This window comes from Parus major, chromosome Z (genome assembly GCF_001522545.3).
Source record: "Parus major isolate Abel chromosome Z, Parus_major1.1, whole genome shotgun sequence".
In the NCBI taxonomy this organism is placed as follows: domain Eukaryota; kingdom Metazoa; phylum Chordata; class Aves; order Passeriformes; family Paridae; genus Parus; species Parus major.
This window is the reverse complement of record NC_031799.1, coordinates 943719-963728: the sequence shown is the minus strand read 5'-3', so window position 1 is coordinate 963728 and position 20010 is coordinate 943719. Positions and strand designations below refer to the sequence as shown.

At 47.1% G+C, this 20010-nt stretch overlaps 1 protein-coding gene across 2 annotated transcripts in view; it reads left to right on the top strand.

Annotated features, from left to right (window-relative positions):
* CTIF (cap binding complex dependent translation initiation factor) overlaps nucleotides 1-20010 on the top strand; it is a 137666-nt gene that overhangs the window by 1671 nt on the left and 115985 nt on the right. For both annotated transcript variants that reach the window (XM_015615207.2, XM_015615206.3), the window contains exon 2: nucleotides 17009-17221. In XM_015615207.2, coding sequence (XP_015470693.1) covers nucleotides 17009-17221 — 213 coding nt within the window. The remainder of the gene's footprint in view (nucleotides 1-17008; nucleotides 17222-20010) is intronic.

Below are 20010 nucleotides of genomic sequence, written 5' to 3'. Positions count from 1 at the left end.
TCCTTACAGCATCCTACACTCTACTTAGGCCATGTCAGCTGCCTTCTGAACATCTCTGTCTATTGATTAAAGCATTAGGAGGAATGTCAGCTTGGAAGAAGTGGGTTTGATTAGCCAATTATTTTAACAAAAGAAGAGGTGAACTTGGATTAAAAGTACAGAGGAGATTGTAGTCACTGTTTTTTAACATGCTGGAAGGGAGGTCAGAGCACATAACCAAATGAGAGCATTGGTCAGGACACTGATGAGGGGAGTTTGGAGGCTGAAGGTCAACACTGTGATGTCATCTTCTGCATGACCTAGGAGCATGGAAAATTATTTGTGTGTATTTAATGGGGGCTCCTGGTTTTTGGCTAGTGAACTGTAGTAAGTGTAGGAACTTCCTGGTTTCATGAAGCAGACAGAAAAGAGTTGAGTCTGTAGGATGTTACTCTTGTGTGAAGGCTGGGTTTAACTTAGATCAGTCAGTCAGTGGAGTAATTACAACCTGAAGTACTTCATGAATTCAGAGAACAGTACAATCCTGGAATGGTTTAGGTGGGAAGGACCTTAATATCATCCAGTTTGATATCCTGCCATTTGCAGGGACACTTTCCCAGGCTGCTGCAAGCCCTGTCCAGCCTGGCCTTGGACTGCCAGGGCCTGCCCACCCTCCCAGTCAGCAATTCCTTCCCAATATCCCAGCTGGGCCTGCCCTCTGGCACTGGGAAGCCATTGCCTGGGTGCTGTCCCTGCAGGCCTTGTCCCCAGTCCCTGGGCAGCTCTCCTGGAGCCCCTTTAGGCCCTGCCAGGGGCTCTCAGCTCTCCCTGGAGCCTTCTCTTGTGCAGGGGAGCAGCCCCAGCTCTCCCAGCCTGGCTCCAGAGCAGAGGGGCTCCAGCCCTGGCAGCAGCTGCGTGGCCTCCTCTGGGCTGGCTCCAGCAGCTCCACGTCCTTGTGCTGGTGTTGCCCAGGGCTGGGGCAGCTCTGCAGGTGGGGTCTCACCTGAACACAGGGACAGAGATTGGATATTCCTCAGCAGGCAGGTGGGAAAAGCTTGCTGTTATCAACACAGCTGTGTGGACTGCAAGCAAGAGGCTTCACAAAACCATCACGTGCTGTTTGTTGTTGTTTGGGTTGTTCTGAGGATCTGTTGTGGGTTATAGGGGCAGGTGGGAGTATTGATTAGGTGTTCAGAAAGAAGCAGCTTAGTAAACAATGTGGAGGCTCCAGTGAGGGAGTGTCTGCCTCCTCCGTTAAGAGAAGCAAATGTCCTTTGGAAGGTGGTGGTTTGATTCAAATCCGTGCTGGGAGGGAGACCCAAAAGCTCAAGCAATAGGTGACTGATTTCTGTGTTCTGGGCTGGCGGTGATAGATGTGATAGATGGCCAAATCAGAGACAGGCAGATGATGACACAGGTGGGGAGGAAGAGCCAAGAGCAGGTCAGGGCAGTGAGCACATCCTCCTCTTTGGTCTGCCCTTCCTGTTTGCTTGATCTGGGGTCAAACATCTGGATGTGATCTTGAGTCCAGCCCACACTCTGGGGCTGCAGCTGTGGCTCTTTCAAGTCCTTGAGCCCTGAGGCTGCCAGCATGGGCAGAGCTGGTGGCAAAGCATCCAGGAAGGAGGAGATCTGTAATAAAAAGCTTCTGTCTCCCTTTATACAAGGAAAAGTGCATGCATACCCTGTTCAGCACTCGCTGCATGGGACCATCCTCTGCCTTCCAGATCAGGAAGCTTTGCTCAATGGGATTGTCATGTACTTGAATTTCATGTCAGCCTGCTTCCTCTCCTAAAGTTCAGCCTGACCCCTTGCTGTGTTAAGAAGTTTATTGTGGTTTTGATTAAGCTTGAAGTACGTCTTTCTTGCTGGAAGTCTGGGCTCAGGGAAGGTGTCCCTTGGTAAAATCCTGGAGCTATTCTGGATTGAAGATCTGGAGGTCCTCTGGTCCAGCCCTCTGCTCAGTGCAAAGCCAGCTTCTACATCAGATGTGCTCAGGGCCTCCTCCAGCTGACTCCTGCTGCTGTTTCCAAGCTGCACACCCAGATCTCACACTCAAGTTACGTGCTGGCTGCTGAACCACAACTCAAAGCAAAGGAATTTTCCAGTATCCCATCGGAGTTTCCCCAGCTTCACCTACCAATCCCCAGCCTGGAGCTGAGCAGCTGCAGCTGTTTGCTGCTGGAGAAGGCTGTCTGCTCCTGGTGTTTCCCGTGCCTCCGGCGTTCTGCTGCTGGGTTTCTCAGCTCCTGGGGGATGTCACCACTCCCCAGAAAAGTGGCAGCGCATGTGTGCCTGTGTGTGCTGGGGAGGCTTATCGCCAACTGACCTAATTATTGTAATCTCACTCTTCCCCAGATAGGGCAGGTTTCCTTGGCTCTCAGGAGGCTTCATGGGTTTTTCCAAGCTGTTCTTTGATTTATTGTCTGTCTCATAATAATATTATTCTTTTGCTCAGGCTAGGTGAAGCCCGAGAAGAAGGGTTGTAGCCAGGGAGTGTGTAATACTTGTGAACTGCCTTTCCTGCTCCAATGGCCATCCTGCTGGGTTTGGTGCCAGAATTTCCAGGCAGGCCCCCTGCAGGGATTTCTTCACAGCCCGTGCTCTTCATCACAGCTCCCTCCTCTTCCCCCTGCCCTGATCGTACACGTGCATCCTCTTACTGCAGAAATCCTCTGGCTGCCAGAGTTAACAGGTGAAAACGGTGCAGTGCCACTTTCTGCCCTGCTCTTGGATGCAGAGTTGTCCTGTTGTCTGTACCTTTTTTCCTTTAGTTTCCCATCCCATTCTATTTGTTACCTATCCTATTTTTTTGCTGCCTATCCCATTTTTTTTCTTTTCTATCACTTCTTTTATGTTGTCTATCCCATTTTTATGTCCTCATCCCCCCTCTTTTGTATTATTCTTCCTGATCCTTTTTGTTTGCTATTTGGTTTGGTTTTTTTTGTTGTTGTGGTTTTTTTTTTTATGCTTCTAATGATGTTTTATTCTCTATCCCGTTTTTTACTTCCTTTTGCTCTCCCTGCTATGGTTTCTCCCTTCTTTATCTGCCCCTTTTCCTGTTTATAATATGTTTATTTGGCTACAGGTATAGGCCAGGTGCGTTTTAGAGGTGCCAAATTCTCTTTTTTTCCCAAGACAGGGATTTGCAGCATGTCAACAGGGTTTAACATGTACTTCAACATCAAAAAAACAAAGCCTAGGACAGAAAAAAAAATATTAAATCCAGCCCAACAACAAAACATTACAACCTGGGTTGCAATTGCAACCATTCAAACACTTAATTTTCTTCCTGAAAGCCGTATCTGGGATTTATGCCTGTGCTGCCTAAGAGCCCCACGGCCCTGGTCGGGCAGAATAACCCACGTAACACGGTGCTCCTTGCAAGAGCAGGGCTTACTGCTAAGCTTCCCGGTTAAACCACCTGATGGGATCAGCAGAGGTTAGCAGCACCGCAGGGGCTCGGTGGCAGAGGGCTTGGAAAACAACAAGTCAGCAGCACTGCCCTGAAAACCTGTTTTGTTTGGGGTTTTTTGTCCCCTGGCCCTGCGTGAGATCCTGTTGTACCTGAAAGGGAGTGGGAGAGGATGGATCGGGCATCACGCGAGGCTTTATCTGCGTCGGGGTTTCTGCAGCCCTGGGTGTTATCTTATGTAGTGCCTGATAGTCTCTGGAGAGTAAATATTTTCTCCTGCGGCAGAGCAGCCTGTGGAGGAGCTGGGAACAAGCCAAAGTGTAGGCATTTCTGGGAGGTTAAAACCTGAAAGGGCTGGCACTGGGCTTGTCCCTGGTGTTCCACCTTGCCAGCAGCCAGTGCCCCTTTTTTGGGGTGGAGTGTGGGTTCCCATTTTCCTTATTTCCCTCTTCTTTAGAAAAAAAGGTATGCATGAACTTTCCTGAGGGTTTTAACTTTCTAACTTTCAAGTGAATTACAGTAACACTTTAAATTGCATCTTCTTTCCCGAAGCACTGCATCCTTTGGGTGGGTACCCCAAATTATCCTCATATTCTCAGTGAGTACTCTTCAACACCAGGCCATAAAACAAATAGTTAATGCTAACTCCATTTTTTTCCTTAATCAGCCTGTTGAAAAATCATAGTGCGAAGGATAGTTGTGGGTGATAAGAGTGCTTTTAGCTGGATACAATGAGAATAGATATTTTTATTTCGTTTAAACAGGAAACAAAAAAATGTCAAGTCCCATTTCAATCCAAAATGAAATCTGGCTTAAATCATTTTACACTATAATGGAGAGTTGTGGAAATTCAGTGTACATCACCACAAAATAAAAGAAAAAATCCTTTGTTTAAAAATACAAAACTCTAAAAAAATGTTGAACCATTTTTTCAGTATTTTCTTCTCAGTGGTTTGGCTGCAATGACTTGACCAAAACTATTTAAAATTCGTCAAGCCAAGTCTGGGCTGCTGGAAAACAAGTAATTTTAAAAATTATTATTGTTATTATTACTAATTATTATTAGTTAAATTATTATTATTAGGTGATAGGTTCAGACTTTTGCTTCTTCAAGGGTGAATTCTGTTCTTCTGGAAACTGTGAGAGAGGAGAAATATGAGCCTCGTCCCACACTGTTGGAGAGGACACGTGTGGCTTGAGTGCCAGGTGTCACCTTCAGTTGCTGGTGCTGGAAGGCCTTTGGATGTTGTGGACATCTGGGAATGCTCACCAGCAGCAGGGTGTTCCCATGGACCAGGGTCCTCAAGAAGCACTGGCACAAAGTTTCCCAGAGCAGCTGTGGCTGTTCCATCCCTGGCAGTGTCCAAGGCCAGGCTGGATGGGGCTTGGAGCAGCCTGGGATAATGGGAGGTGTCCCTGCCCATGGCAGGGGGTGGCGCTGGGTGGCTTTGAAAGCTCTAAAAGGAATGGGAAGAACCTGCCCCAAGCCCTAGAGTTGTGTGTTTGTCTTGGCATTCTTTGTATCATCCTCTGAAGCCTCCAAGTCCTGCACTACTTTAGTACTAGGAATGAGGTTTATTTTCTTTATCATTCCTACTATATAATTTATTGCAGAAGAGCCTTTTCCAGTCCTGTGTTAAATTCTACTGCTGAATTGGGGGGTCATAAAGACCCCTCAGATGAACATCCCTACCCTGTGATGGCACCCAAGAGCTAGGAATTGTGGTGATCTACCTTCAAGACCCTTTGATGTGAGACACCATCTGGGTGAATATCTCTAAGCAGTCTCTTGATTAATCAAATTCTCCCTTACCTCTTTTATTTCTTTTTATTCCTTTTTTTTTTTTATTTTCTGCAAAGTAATATAGTTTGGGCTCTCTGTTTAATCTCTGAAGTCAAAGGTACATGAATAGCAGGTGTCCTGCTGCGATGTTTCTGCTGAAGCTGCTGATGTTGCTCCCCTGTGCTGCACCTGCAGCCCTTCCCCCATGGTCCCATTGCACTGCTGCATCCTTTGGGTGGATACCCCAAGTTATCCTCAGTTACTGTGAACTGCCCTCAACAAATAATTATTGCTAACTCTAGCTTTTTTTCTTAATTAGCCTGTAGTGAAATAATGGTGCCAAGGATAGTTGTGGGGGATAAGAGTATTTTTAGCTGGGTTCAGTGAGAACAGATATTTTGTTGAAACAGGAAACAAAATAATGTCAAGTCCCATTTCAATCCCAAATGAAATGTCTTAAATTATTTTGCACTGTAATGGAGAGCTGTGGAAATTTAGTGTACCATGGAAGAAAAGAACAGGGTTTGTGTTTCACAAGAGAGGGAAGCGAGACAGGATGGAGGAGCTAGTGACACCCCAGTCATGTGCATGGCACATCTGGGTCCATGGTGGCTGCAACAGCTGGACACAAAGAGCAGCTCAAGGGTATTTTGGGACAAATTTTACGTTCTTGTCCCCACTAAACCAGCAGCAGCACTGGGTCTCAACAAGGCTTTCTTGCAGTGCATGAAGGGGAGGTAAATAGACACTCCCCAAGCTCATGCTCATTTCAAAACAGTTTACTTGTCATGTCCTGAAAGTGCCTGTCTCTCTGTTTGCTTTGTAATAACAAACACCTCCCTGTCCTGCTCCTGCTTTCCAGGGCTCAGCCAGGTCCCTTGGGTGATGAATGTAGCTGTGCACGTGCTTGCAGCATCTTTATACCCTTGGGGTCAGCTGGCTGCTCTTCCCAGCCCTGCTGCTGGCTTCTTGTCATCCCTCACTCACTACATTTTAGGGGGGAATAACCATAGGTGGAGTGGGGCCACCTGGGAAGGGAATTTTTTGAGATCTGTGGCAGCATTGCTGGTGCAGAGCATACAACAGAGTGATAGTCTGGGAGTGATAGCAAAAAAATGCACTTCAAGCCTCAAAAAGGAGGCTGGTGGCTGGCCAGTAGTTCCCAAAAAATTCCTGTCTGGGGAGGTGCTTGGTATTTTTGGGCTGGTTCCCTAAGGCAGGCGTTTTCCTGGGGAATTGATTCAAGCTGCCTCATCAGCTGCTGGAAGGAGCTAAAAGCTGGGGATGGATTTGAGAGGAGGGTTAGGCTCATGAGCTTGGTTTATGCAGCTTGTACAAAGGAAAGCTTGGAGGATGTGTTTTCCTCCTGCCTAGGCTGAGTGTTCCTGCTTCTGTGACTTTTGTCAGTGTGGTGGGTTCACAGGGAGCCCATCCCTGCCACATAGCAGCATCCCTGGGCTTGGTGAGACCTTTGGTGGTGGCTGTGGTGCCTGTGCTGTGTGGTGTTCCTTCCTGGGACAGCTGCTGGGATCTCAGTGCAAAACCTGGGTCCGTCTGGGTATCAAATTTGTTTTCCTAAATGCAGTGGGAAATCATGTGGGAGAACATGGCACAAGATCTTTGTAGGCTGAAAAGTGGATTTAGGGTCTGCAAAGGCATCGAGGAAGAAACTTGTTTATGGAGAAATGCTCTCCTGTGGGGGTGGTGAGGCCCTGGCACAGGGTGCCCAGAGTAACTGTGGCTGCCCATCCTTGGAAGTGTCCACAGCCAGGTTGGATGGGGCTTGGAGCAGCCTGGGATAGTGGAAGGTGTCCCAACACATGGCAGGGGGTGGAATGAGATGAGGTTTAAGGTCCCTTCCAAGCCAAACCATTCCATGATTCTGTGATCATCTCAAGTTGTGAGAACTACTTTAGATGAAGCTTTTTGCCCACAGCAGTCACAGGGATCTCAGTTGAGTTCAGATGGTCCCTCTGATTGAAGTGGGAGTCATTTTTCCATAATGCAATACTTTGCTGGATGAAAGCTGAGTGTCTTGAACACATCCAGTCCATGTCTCCAGGAGCAGTTGCTAAGGAGGGTGCTGTGTCCAGCCCCAGGTGAAGGTAAAGCTTTGGTGACTGACTCAGTCTGGGATCAAAATTTAGAGAATCAAATGCTGTTGCTGGGGTGTTTGTCAGGCTGTCCCTTTCTCTGCCAAGCAGAGGTTTCCAAAAATTGGAAAGAGCATGTGGGATACTGGCCACCTGTGTCATGGTGAACCTCCTTCTGTGGTGTAGAACACTGACCCCACAGGATTCCCTTTCCCCATGTGCTTCTCCAGGACTTTTGTTTGGTTTCCTGACTATTTATTATTATTATTATTGTTATTATTATTATTATTATTACAACAAGAAGCAGTGTAAGGAAGCATGTGCTTTTCCTTCTGCATGTACAGAATTGCAGAAGGAACTGTACTTTCGCCAAATCCTGTTCTTTTCCATTAGAATATTTAGAGTATCTCATCTCATGGCTGCTGTTTGTGTGAAAACTGATAAAGTCAGTGACTGATGGTCCTGGGGTGGCTGTGATGTAAAACCCAATCTGCTGCTTATTTTATAATTTAAACATTAGTATGGAATAGTGGGGGTCCAGAGCCAGGTTTGGGAAATTTTATTTGTTTGTGGGTGTAGTTGTGTAGGGTTTTTTTGTTTTTTTTAAAAAAAGTGAAGGTAATTAAAGATTCAGAAAATCTCTGAATGTACTCATTTGTGCATGGACTTCTTCAGTTGAGCTTAACTAGCTCAGGGAGGACTTGATAAGTTATTTTCCACTTTCCTCTGCAGTGTGGCACAGGTTTACTTGATGATTTCTCTTTCCAATTCCAGCTGAGCAATTGTGTTAGGCAGAATGCAGAGATCCCTGTGAGCAAGCCAGCCCTGGGTCAGAGGGAATTGTCTCTCCTTCAGATCTTCCTCATGTAACCCCATCCCATACAGCAGTATACCCAAGATTGTTCCCTTTTTTTTAGCAGCAGGAACCCACAGAAGATTTGCTTTTGATGGTGCAGAAGGTGGCTGATGTAGCAAAAAGCGTCTTGCTTCCTCATTCCTATCTCGTCTTCCAGAAATGTTGAATTTGGGATGCACCAGAGGCTCTCCTGTCCCTATCCTTGTTGCACAGAAGAGCTTCATTTCCAAGACAGGGGAAAGCTGTGATGAAACGAAGCTGTTGGTGGGGGTGGAGGTGAGAATCCTTGAGGATGGGAACCTCATGAGTTTTAACAAGGCCAAGTGCTGGAGCTGCAGCTGGGTCAGGGCAGCCCCTGGGATCAATCCAGGCTGGGGATGAGCAGAGGGAGCAGCCCTGGGAGAAGGACCTGGGGGTGCTGGGGGGGAGAGCTGGACCTGCCCCAGCCCTGAGCCCCCTGCCCTGGGCTGATTCCCCAGTGTGGGCAGCAGGGGAGGGGGGATTGTGCCCCTGTGCCCCTGTGCTGAGGTGAGACCCCACCTGCAGAGCTGCCCCAGCCCTGGGCAACACCAGCACAAGGACGTGGAGCTGCTGGAGCCAGCCCAGAGGAGGCCACGCAGCTGCTGCCAGGGCTGGAGCCCCTCTGCTCTGGAGCCAGGCTGGGAGAGCTGGGGCTGCTCCCCTGCACAAGAGAAGGCTCCAGGGAGAGCTGAGAGCCCCTGGCAGGGCCTAAAGGGGCTCCAGGAGAGCTGCCCAGGGACTGGGGACAAGGCCTGCAGGGACAGCACCCAGGCAATGGCTTCCCAGTGCCAGAGGGCAGGCCCAGCTGGGATATTGGGAAGGAATTGCTGGCTGGGAGGGTGGGCAGGCCCTGGCACAGGGTGCCCAGAGCAGCTGGGGCTGCCCCTGGATCCCTGCAGTGTCCAAGGCCAGGCTGGACGGGGCTTGGAACAACCTCATCAAGTGGGAGGTGTCATTGTCTGTGGCAAGGGGCTGGACTGGATGACCTTTAAAGGTTTGTTCTGACCCAGACTGTTCTTTGATCCTATGATTCCCAGGAGGAGAGCACCAGCTGGCTCCTCCTAGCATAAAATCCATCCAGGAGTGGCAGCTCCAGCATTTTGGCTGGTGGCCAAGGTGTGTTCTCTGAATGCTGCTACAAGCTGGTCTACAGGTACAAAAATGTCTTTTGCCAATGAACCACGGGCATGATTTAATAGGGATTAAGCAGCCTCCATGCCTGACCGGGGTGTGCTGCTCCTGCACAGTCCCTCCCATCGGCAGCCACCAGCAGGATGGATTACTTCAGCATGTTGATATCTCAACTTAGAGTTGCATGTGTCTTTCAGGATTACAGAGCTTTTCACAGCCCAAGTGCCCATTATAGTGCCTGGATGCCTGGAAAGAAAAGATTTCGTCATGATAATGGTTTCCCTTCGGTTATTTACAAAGGACAATGGGCAGTGGCTGGCACGGGTCTGCAAGCGACTGTGTATAGATGATCTCGTGGTTGTGATGCTTTTATTTAGGATGTGGGCTGTGTTCTCTGCCTGCAGCCCACCCTGGCTGCTGCTTCGATGGGATCATGGCTCATCCCTTGGGGTGGCAGAAGAGCTGAGTTAAAAAACAGGTGTTGGTTGCCTGAGGATTGTAACCTGACAGGTGAATCACAGAGGGGCACACGCAGGTGCATGGTGCAATGTGCAAGCTCATCCTTGGTTCATGTCTTCCAGCACGATCCCTGCAGCCATCACTCCTGCCCAGCTGCCAGGGTGATGCTGTGTGCTCTACAAGGAGAAACAGTGCAGCTCTAAAGAGGAGAGCATGTGTGAAATGCTGTTTCTTCAGATATTCATAATAATTGTTCAGTATCTTTACCTGGCAACATTTTCCTTGTAAAGGTGAAAAATAGCAAGGGTAAGATGTAACGTGGGCTCTCATCCATTAGCATATAGTAGGAGCAAGGGAATGTGGAAATCCATTATATCTGCCTTAAGTCACAGTTTGTAGCATGAACCAATGTAAAATAGATCATAAAACTCAGGCTGTTCACAGTTCAGGGATTGGTGGTTGAGGCCTTTTATGGCCTGTTTCAGATTTTATATCTAGAAATGCTGGTGCATTTGCATGTATTGAATTTGTATCAAAATCTGTGAGCATTCCTTGCTGCTGCAGGCAGAGTGATGCTGCAGCAGTCTCCTTGCCCTGACATACCCTGCAGTGGAGCATCCCACCACAGGGTGAGCCCAGAAACCCACCTCCACTCACCTGATGTTCAGACAGCAGTTTTCTTAGTTGTATGCTGTTTTTTCTTTTTCTTTTTTGATAATACCTATCACAAGCCAAAGGTAATGTCTTCCCCCAGGCAAGGAAGCCCATCTGGTGGAAAACCACTCCAAACTCATGCACAGATTTGACACACTAAAAGACTTATGCTTCTAAAGATGATTTCTTGTTTAGAGAAGTTTCTTGTTTAAAGAGAAGAAAAGAAGACTGATTCACTTTCCAACCACAAAGAGTTGCTTACTACAGGGAAGCAAGCTACATAGTAAATTATTGTCTGGGTAAGAATGAGGGATTCCTGGCTTTCTGGTTACTCCTCTCCCTTCCTTGCTGGATCAAGCTGGCTGGTTTGGGTTGGATTATGCAGCACTTGTCTGTCTCTCTCTTTTTTTCCCCCATTTATTTCTGTGTTTGCTTTGATGGCTCTGTTTCAATGCACGGTGGTGTTTGCCTGCTGTGTTCTGTGCCAGGCTCGTGAATGGCACTGCAATGTGGCAGCTGGTGAGCTCCTGTCCTGTCACTGGGGCTTTTCTGCATCACCAGGTACCAGAAACCAGACCTGAGACTGGAGGGATGATGAAATGCATTAAGTGCTCAGCCAGCTGTAGATGCATCAGTATCTGAAAAGCCCAAGGCTGGCTCCAGCAGTAAACACTCATGTGGTTTTCAAAGGTGTTTACATTTTAATTAGAAAGGAGTCAGATACAGGGTATAATAATTTACATTTCTATGCTTGATGTTTTGACATCTGGTAAGGTAGTGGTTTTAGAGCAGCAAATCCAAGAAAGACATATGATGCTTTGTGGAGATGCAGCAGTACCTGGATACAGGGAGTCATGGTTCATCTCTGTTGCTTTTATTTTCCATAGTAACTGTTCCTGCAGGCGGTTGGGTACGAGAGCTGCCTGCCAGCAATAAAGATAAACTGCTCATCTCGTTCTCTGAGATGCTCTCACCGCTTGAGAAAGACACATTGCTAATTACTTGTTGTTGGAAATTGGCTAGATGAGGAGAGGGAAAACATTGCTGCAGAAGGGGCTCATTAAAAGGAGATGCTGGGAATTGAGCCTCACTGATGGCCAGGAGTTCCAGCCCCAAACACAGACAGTCAAAGGTCCTTGTGGCTGCACTGCTGTCAGAGCGTGAGCTGGTGGGTGGTTGTGTGCAGAGTCGAGACACACAGAGGGTTTCACCTGACCCAAAGGTGCTAATAAGAAGCAGATAAGAAGCAAGAGGGCTGTCCTTCACTATCTGCTCTTCTCTGGTCTATGTGGTCAAAGAATCTCTTGTCTGGGGCTGCTGGGGCTTCCTCCTTCTGTGTGAGCAGCTGCAGCAGCTTTGGAAGCCTGAAGGCTTGGAATCTCAGTGAGCAGGAAATGTGAGGGAGGTGATGATGGAGGGTTTGACCACGAGCTGTTCCTCACTGCCCAGGCCAGAGAGGCACTGAGCAGAAGAGGTTGTTATCTCACCCTGGATTTTCATCTCCACCTGCACAAGGTGATGTCCAGCATTGCTGTGGGGGGCAGAGACAGGAGAAGAATGGGGTGGGTTTTGGAGCCTGCACAAGAGATGTGAAAGTTGTTGTTGGTTGCTCATGAGAGAGGATGTGATGTCTGGGACTAGGCTGGGACCTTTTCCTTCTGTCTCCCTGGGGGATCAGTTTGGTTTGGTTTGGTTTTGCCATCATCCTCTTCAGGCGCAGAGAAATCTGGGCTGCTGAGCTTTTCCTCAGTTCATATCCCAGGTGTCTCAGAGCAGAAGGGACCTGCCGGATCACAGTCTGTTATAAACACCCAAGGGAGAACTAACACAAGAGGGATGCTGGATATCCTATCACAGAACATTCTGGAAGCAGGTGGCTGCATTGGTACGTGAAGAATTTGCACTGCAGCTGCCTTTTATAGGAAGCATCTCTTGTTCCTAGAAAACTCTGGGATGATAAATCCCATGTGGCAAGACAAAGGCATTCAGGGATCTGTCAGGATAGCTCTGTAGCCTGTCACAGCCTGTCTGCAGCAGCTGGCCTGCGATGGCATTTCTGAGAAATAAATATTCTATGCATAAAGGATGCTCTGCATTCCTCCTGACTTCACTTTGGAGTCACGGAGGAATGGAGAATTGGCCTGGGATTTTATCATTGTTTAACTGAAGGATAAGTAAGGAAGAGACATTAAGTGCTGTAAGTCAAGTCAGTCAAGCCCAAACCTGTGACCATGTTGTTAGAAAGATGGGCTGGGCACTTGTCCTTAATTGGGCTTTGGTGGTGGTTACACCTTTCAATAACTGAATTTCAATTCAGGTGAGAAGAAGCCCGATGCATGAAGTAGTTCTGCCTGAACTCTGTATTTTAGAGATCTTTCCCAGTGACCTTACCTAGGCATTGGCATTGGGTATTAGCTCCCAGCTGTGTAGTTGTCAGGAAAATCTGCTTCCAACTTTTCACCAGTATGGTTGTGTGTGACAGTGTAGTGCTCCTGTTTCTCTTGCCTTTGGAAGCCACAGCCTTCAAAGAAACTCATCATGTGTGCAAAAGCATTCTAAGCTCTTAGCATCCATCTAGCAGATGCAAAAGAAAGGGAAAAGCAATCTCTATTTTCTTTCCTTTGCTGGTGCTCAAATCACGTTGGACCTTGCATAGGAACAAGGTGTGCTGCTGTTGTCCTGATAGCAGGTCAGGATGTGGATTTGTCTGGAGTTAGGGCAAGAACTGGCTTGTTCTTGGGTTACCCCAGCCCCTACAACTCTAGGCTGGTGCAGAGGGGCTGGAAAGCTGGGAAGAGCCCTGGGCTTGCTGGTGCTGAGGCACCTTCAGTGCTGGGACAGCTCTGGGCCCCTCAGCACAGGAGAGACACGGAGGGGCTGGAGCGTGTCCAGGGCAGGGAACGGAGCTGGGGAAGGGGCTGGAGCCCCAGGAGCGGCTGAGGGAGCTGGGAAAGGGGCTCAGCCTGGAGAAAAGGAGGCTCAGGGGGCCCTTGTGGCTCTGCACAACTCGGTCGGGCTGTGCTGCCAGGGAACAGGGACAGGAGGAGAGGGAACGGCCTCAGACGAAGTTGAGGTTGGATATTGGGAAAATTCCTCTGTGGAGAGGACTGTCCAGCCCTGGCACAGCTGCCCAGGGCAGTGGTGGAGTCCCCATACACCTGGAGGGATTTAAAAGCCGTGTGGATGTGGCACTGAGGACATGGTCAGTGGTGGCCTTGGCAGTGCTGGGGGAATGGTAGGACTTGATGGTCTTGGAGGACTTTCCAATCTAAACAATTCTATGATTCAATGATTCTGTAAGAATTGTTTTTAGAAGATCTCTTTATGGGTAGCAGTTTTGGTGTAATGTTGCTGTGCCAGAATATTTTTGCCCAGAAGCTTGTTTTGGGTGCTGGAGTCCCTTGGCGTGGCTGTGACACAGGTGGATCTCATCCCAGGGGATGATCTGTGTGAAGTTGCTCTACTTTACTATCATGGCACTGCCAGGCTGCTGCAGTCCAGATTTTGGAGAGCTTTTGGTGGGGAATGGCTGGAGCCTCCTCCCTGAGGGAGGACATGGATGTGGGGTCCTCTCACCCAGACTCCTGTGAGCTGATGGAAGTGCATCACTGTCCTGCATGTCCCTGGTCTTCTCATCATGGACTCACTGCTTCTTAAATCATTTTGGTTGCAAATTCCACTCTGTTGCCTCTCAATCCAAAGTGAGTTCTTTCTCCATTACTGTTCTTCACCTATCAAACTCACCACTTGTTTCCTTCCACAAGTTCAACAAGCCTAGAGCACCTTTGGGAGAAAGGAAATGAGCCTACAAGTGTCATAAAATAATGCTTGTTCATATTATTTGCTGATGAAGGGTAAAACTGTATAATTGCCCAAAAAAATTGTATAATCTTGCTGGAGCAAGAACCCCATTTAGATCGCCCTTAATAACAGCTATTAATAATAATTATGCATTACAGTAATGCTGATAATTACTAAGTTATAATAAGCAGTTTGCACATCTATTGACTTTTTCTGCTTATGATTCCTTCTTTAGTGGTCACAGTAATGAGCACAACATGGCCTTTGTAAAATCATAGGATTCTACAATGATTTAAGGTGGAAGGCACCTTCAAGGTCCTCGAGTTCTACCCCCTTACCATGGGCAGGGACATCTTCCACTGCACCAGGTTGCTCCAAGTCTCATCCAGCCTGGCCTTGAACACTTTCAGAGATAGGAAGGATTTGGAAGGTAATTTTCAGACCCCTCAAAACTTACAAACTTTGTGCTTTGACATAGTAGAGGGGAGACAAGGGGGAAGTGGAAAGAAAAAAGCAAATTTGAGATTGATCTTTGTTTGTAATGATTAAGTAATGTATCTGGGGTCTGGTTATCCTTTGTAGTACACGCTGAACCAACACAAAGCCAAGGGATCACTGCTTCATGAGGCACTCTCACCAACATTTGTTTGCTCAGTGTGGGAAGATAGTAAATATTTTGATGCTCAAGTGTGGGTTTGGGTTTTTCTTTGAAAACTTTTTTTGTATGTGTTTTGAGGGCAAGGTGTGGTGAGAAACCAGCTCCAGGCTCAGATCACCAAGGAGAGCAGAGTTTTCTTCCTCTTGAGAGATGGTTTCCTTTAGAAAGAGGTGAAGGTACCACAAGATGAATTTGTTTTACAGTTTTCCACTAGAGATCCACAAATACCTCAGATATGTGGTTTGTATTTGTTTACTGGACCTGGTGACTTCTGACAAACACGTTTCCTTTCAGTTTACCATCTCTCCTGTTGCTACTTGACAAAATGCTGGTTGTGCACTTGGTGAGCACCCCAAAAGTGAGGCATGTGGTAGTTCTTCCTCTACTTCATGTTTTATCATGGATATTCAATGGGAAGCATCCCCAGGGCAGTGCCCTAGGCTCGATTTCCTCCAGTGCCAGCCTCAAAAACCCCGGAAACAGGCAAAAAGCACTTAGGGCTTGTGTCATGTGTGGCTCAGTGAGATGGAGGATCACTTCTGACCCTGCTCACGCCTTCCTGAGTGATACCACCTGTATCATTTGTCCCCTGCCCCATGCCATCTCTCCATGCCATCACACCCCTCCAGGACTCATCAGAGCCTCCAGTTCTCCCAGCTCAAGTTTCTTTAACATTTCCTGCTTGATAATTTGTGCTTTCCATTTGGTAATTGGCACTAATTAGTGAAAAGGGGAGAAGCATGCCCTCCTCCAGGGCTCCACACTCTCTGGGGCTTCTTCTTTTTAATTTTCTTGACTTTCTTCTTTCTTCTTTGTCCTTTTTAATATGGAATATGATTTTTGTTCAGGAGCTAATGTGTGATATTGGTCTACGTAATGAGCCTTTTTGACAGTCTGTGCACATTTGGGAATAATTCCTTGAGCAGATGAAATCCTTAGGCCAGAACTGCTCATTCTTGGCAGTTTCCAAATGAAGCCACAATTGTTCAGAAGTGACAGAGAAGAAAATAGTTCAGGGCTGGAAACTACATGAGCTGGGAACAGATATTTTTTCCCCCCCTTCCCTTCTGGATGGTATGTGACTCACTCCGAATTTGCTTAGCAATTATATACTTGTCTCAAAGCAGACTGTAAATACCCATTCCTGGTGAAGGAGAGGGTGAGGGATGAAGTTGTTGTGTCCTGCTGTGTGCTGGCAGCTCCCATGTCTTCTCCCTCCCAGCTGCAGGGAGGGAGGAATAGAGATTTACCACAAGACACTGGTCCAAGGCCCAGTTCTTTCCAAACATAAAGATATAAAATATCCTGAGCTGGAAGGGACCTACACTGATCAGAGTCCAGCCCCAGGCTCTGCACAGCAGTCCCAGCCTGGGCACCCCTGGCAGCGCTGTCCAAAGGCTCCTGGAGCTCTGGCAGCCTGGGGAATGTCCCCATTCCCTGGGGAGCCTGGGCAGTGCCAGCACTCTCTGGGGGAAGAACCTTGCCCTGATATCCCACCTGAACCTCCCTGGCACAGCTCAAGGAGCTGGTGGTTTCCTTTCTTTACGGTGTTATTGGCATTGAGCCCTGCAGAAGTAGGAAGGAGAAGAGAATTATAAATCCTCTACATCTTCTATAGAGGCAATTTTCTGCAGCAAGAGGTTTTTTAAGTGAATTCTGTTGTGATCTCTGTTTCACCTCCTCACTGGATTGTGTATGGTCGCACCATTAGCTCAGCATTATTTACTGCCACTGCCCTAGAGAAGCTTTTCAGTTATCATCCTTCTCTTCACCCTTGTGCATTACCCCCAGCTTCTTACCCATATCCAGCACAACTAGTGCTTTGCATTTATTAAATGAAGCATTTTAGTGTGAGATTTTTTTCTCTTGTGCGTATGTCCAGAGGTTTTCAGTAGTTTGGGTTTTAAGCAGGAGGCCAGGAAATATGTCTGTTTTCCTTAAATGTAGGAATATTACAGAAATGGAAGATTTTTTGCATGCCTGGAAGCCTTAAATGCAACCACCTAGGATTCTTATAAATTGTATTGGAAATGCAGATGTACAGCAAAAAATAAGCTGCCCATGGTAACAGATAGGCTTTATCTGCTGGGTTTTTAAATCTTTTTTTATAATCACTGGGAAACAATTCCTTGATGTCTTTTTTGTCCCGCTTCCTCAGGCCCCCTGTGTTCCTGGTGTGTCCCCTGAAGGGATGGAGAGCTCCTCAGTGGCATCAGCCTCCTCGGAGGCGGGGAGCAGCCGCTCCCAGGAGATCGAGGAGCTGGAGCGCTTCATCGACAGCTACGTCCTGGAGTACCAGGTCCAGGGGCTGCTCACAGACAAGACTGAAGGTGACGGCGAGAGCGAGAAGACTCAGTCCCACGTCTCACAGGTGGGTGAAAGGCTCACTGTAGGGTGGGAGAGGGGTTGGGGGTACACTAGTGCCCTGTAGGCTGGGACGGGGATGTGTGTTCTCAGCTGAAGTAGCTTTTTCAGGGTTTGGATGGTGAGGCAGGACGTGGTAAAATGCTGGGTTTGGGGCAGCTCGTTTGTTCGGGGATGTATTTGAGGTCTCCAACCTGCTGGTAGCAATCTCCTGATGCTGGGTTTGGTTTTTTATGGTCTCAAGGTGTATCACTGAAAGTATTCCAGGCCAGGTTGGACGGGGCTTGGAGCAACCTGGGACAGTGGAAGGTGTCCCTGCCATGGCAGGGGGTGGGATGAGATGGAGTTTAAGGTCCATTCCAACCCAAACCATTTCATGATTCTGTATGTGAAGGATCTCACCATCTGGTATCAGCAGTGTTTGATCTGATCTGTCTGAGCTCTGCAAGTTTGCTGGAGCTGAGGGTCTGACCCAGAGCTCTAGACCTGTTTTATATCACCTCCATGTAAAAAAATTACCAAAGGAACCTTTTTAAGAATGGATTTTGGTGAAGGGGTCTTTTACAATTTGAGTATCAAAGCCCTTAGAAGTGGGAGAAAATATATTTAAAAATCTAGTGATCCAAAGTGTATTTTTTTTAACCCAAGGCCAGAAGATGTCTGTGTTTGAAGTGATGCTTTGGAGGGGCTTCAGGTCAAAGAGACAAGTCCTTATTATTAATGTGTCGAGTTCAAAAGTAGTATTGAATTAGAAATAAATTGGTAGACAAAGTTTTACAACCTCTTCTAGCCTGTCCACTGCTCTGCCAATAAGCCCAAGCTCCCTCTGCATTCTAAGGACAAAAATTTCTAATTCTCATGGCAGCCCATGTATGTTTTTTGCATTAATATCCTCAATTGCAACAACCAAATCCGTCTTCCAGTTGTGGAAATGACATTTTAGCTTCCTGGCCTGCCCTGGAAAAAAGGAGCTGCTGGGTTTTTAATGTCAGTTCTGAGAGTGTTCTATTTCAAGATGGCTGGGTTTTATTTTAAAAGAAAAATTTGTAATAATGAAAGATCTGAACACTGAACCTTTTAATTAAACCACTTTTAGAGGCACCTCAAATGAAGCATCTAAATTAAGTTGTACCCCAGACCATTGATGGAGAAGTTTAATTAGGATTTATTGTGAAACTCCATCAAAATGCAGCATTTTGAATTTCTAGGGCTGTTTATTGGATAAAAAGTGAGGATGGGCTTTTACTCTGGGTCACTTGCATTTATCAAGCCATATCTTAATGGATGTACTAAGAAGGAATTGGCTCTTGTCTCAAAAAGGTTTTTTTTCATTTTTCCACCTCTAAGAAATAATCAGGAATTTTTATTTCTGATTTTCTCTTCCTGATCAGTTCTTAGCAAAGCAAGGAATAAACAGGTACATATCCTGCAGCTGACTGGAGTAACCCCAGTGGAAGCCAGCCTGGTGGAAGGTGTCACGTTCCCTCTTAATGAGAGCTAGTGGGAGAAAGATGGATTTAGGGAAAGGACACTTGGCTGAGACCAAGGAAATTGTTTTTAACTGCAGGGCTCTGCCAGCAACTAAATCTTTAATGTTGGGCAAGTTCCTTAATCTCTCTGCAGTTTGTTTCCTTATGGCTGTGACATTTTCCCTGCCTGAGAGTGAATAAATCCATTCACCCGTGTATGTGAGTTGCTTGGATGACGCCACATCCCCGGACAAGTGCACTCCTTGCTGGGGGAAGGAAGGAAAGAGGGAAAGGCACATCCTCCACACTACTCCCATGGAAGCTAAATCCATCACCACTTCAGAGAATCCCAAAATGTGGATGTTCTCATGATGAGGATGTCCCCAGCCTTGCTCCCACCAGGAGAAAAGAGGAAAATCAGAGGGAAAAAGGCAATTTTATTTTGCTGTGGAGATAATAAGGAGTGAGCTTATACCATGAGAGAGCTGTCTAGGCTCTTGAGTGTGGTTGCACTCAAAATTGTTAAAGGAGATAGGCATATATCTGGTAGAAGGCTCAAGAGTGATGGCATCATGAACCTGTCCAGGGGGGTCAGCAGAAGTGGCAGGAGAGTGCTGAGCAGCTCTTTAAAGAGAGAGACTGAAATCCTCGCATCTGTGAGCTAGAATGGGCTTTCTGATGAGGGCAGGGGTCATGGACAGTTTTAGTGAAGAGTCTTATTTTGTGGCCTCATCCACACCTGTCACGGAACTCTCAAGTGGTTGTTTCTATGGAAATTATTTTTCATTTTCTTGGCACATCATCCTTGGTGATGGTACCAAGCATTGAGTATCTCTGGAGCAGCCAGGTGCTTCCAGCATGGAAAACCTCAGAAGTGGCGCTGTTCAGTCTCCACTTTGTTGAAGGACTTACAAAATGACTTTAGAATTAAGTAGCATCTTTCATATTTGTCTAGTGAAAATTTCTGCTCTTTTTTTTTTTTTTCACCAGTATGATGCAGCCCTACATATCTTTAGGGGGAAAAAAAATCCCAACAAATGACACCAAATTCAGTTATTTGGATGGAGGCACTTTGCTGCCCATGCCTGAGGCAAGCTGGCCTAAGAATCTGCTGATCCCCTATGGCCACGTGACCAAACCTACAGCTTCCATGCTCATTTTCTGTTTTGTTTAGAATGGAAACATGGGTTACCCCTGGTCAGGGCATGTATCTGTCCCTGAAGCAAACAAGAATTCAGAAATGAAGAAATTTTCCAACTTTGCATGGAAGAATTCTGCAGAAATAAGGGATAAAATCAAATCACCCTAGTGTGCATCACACGCTTGG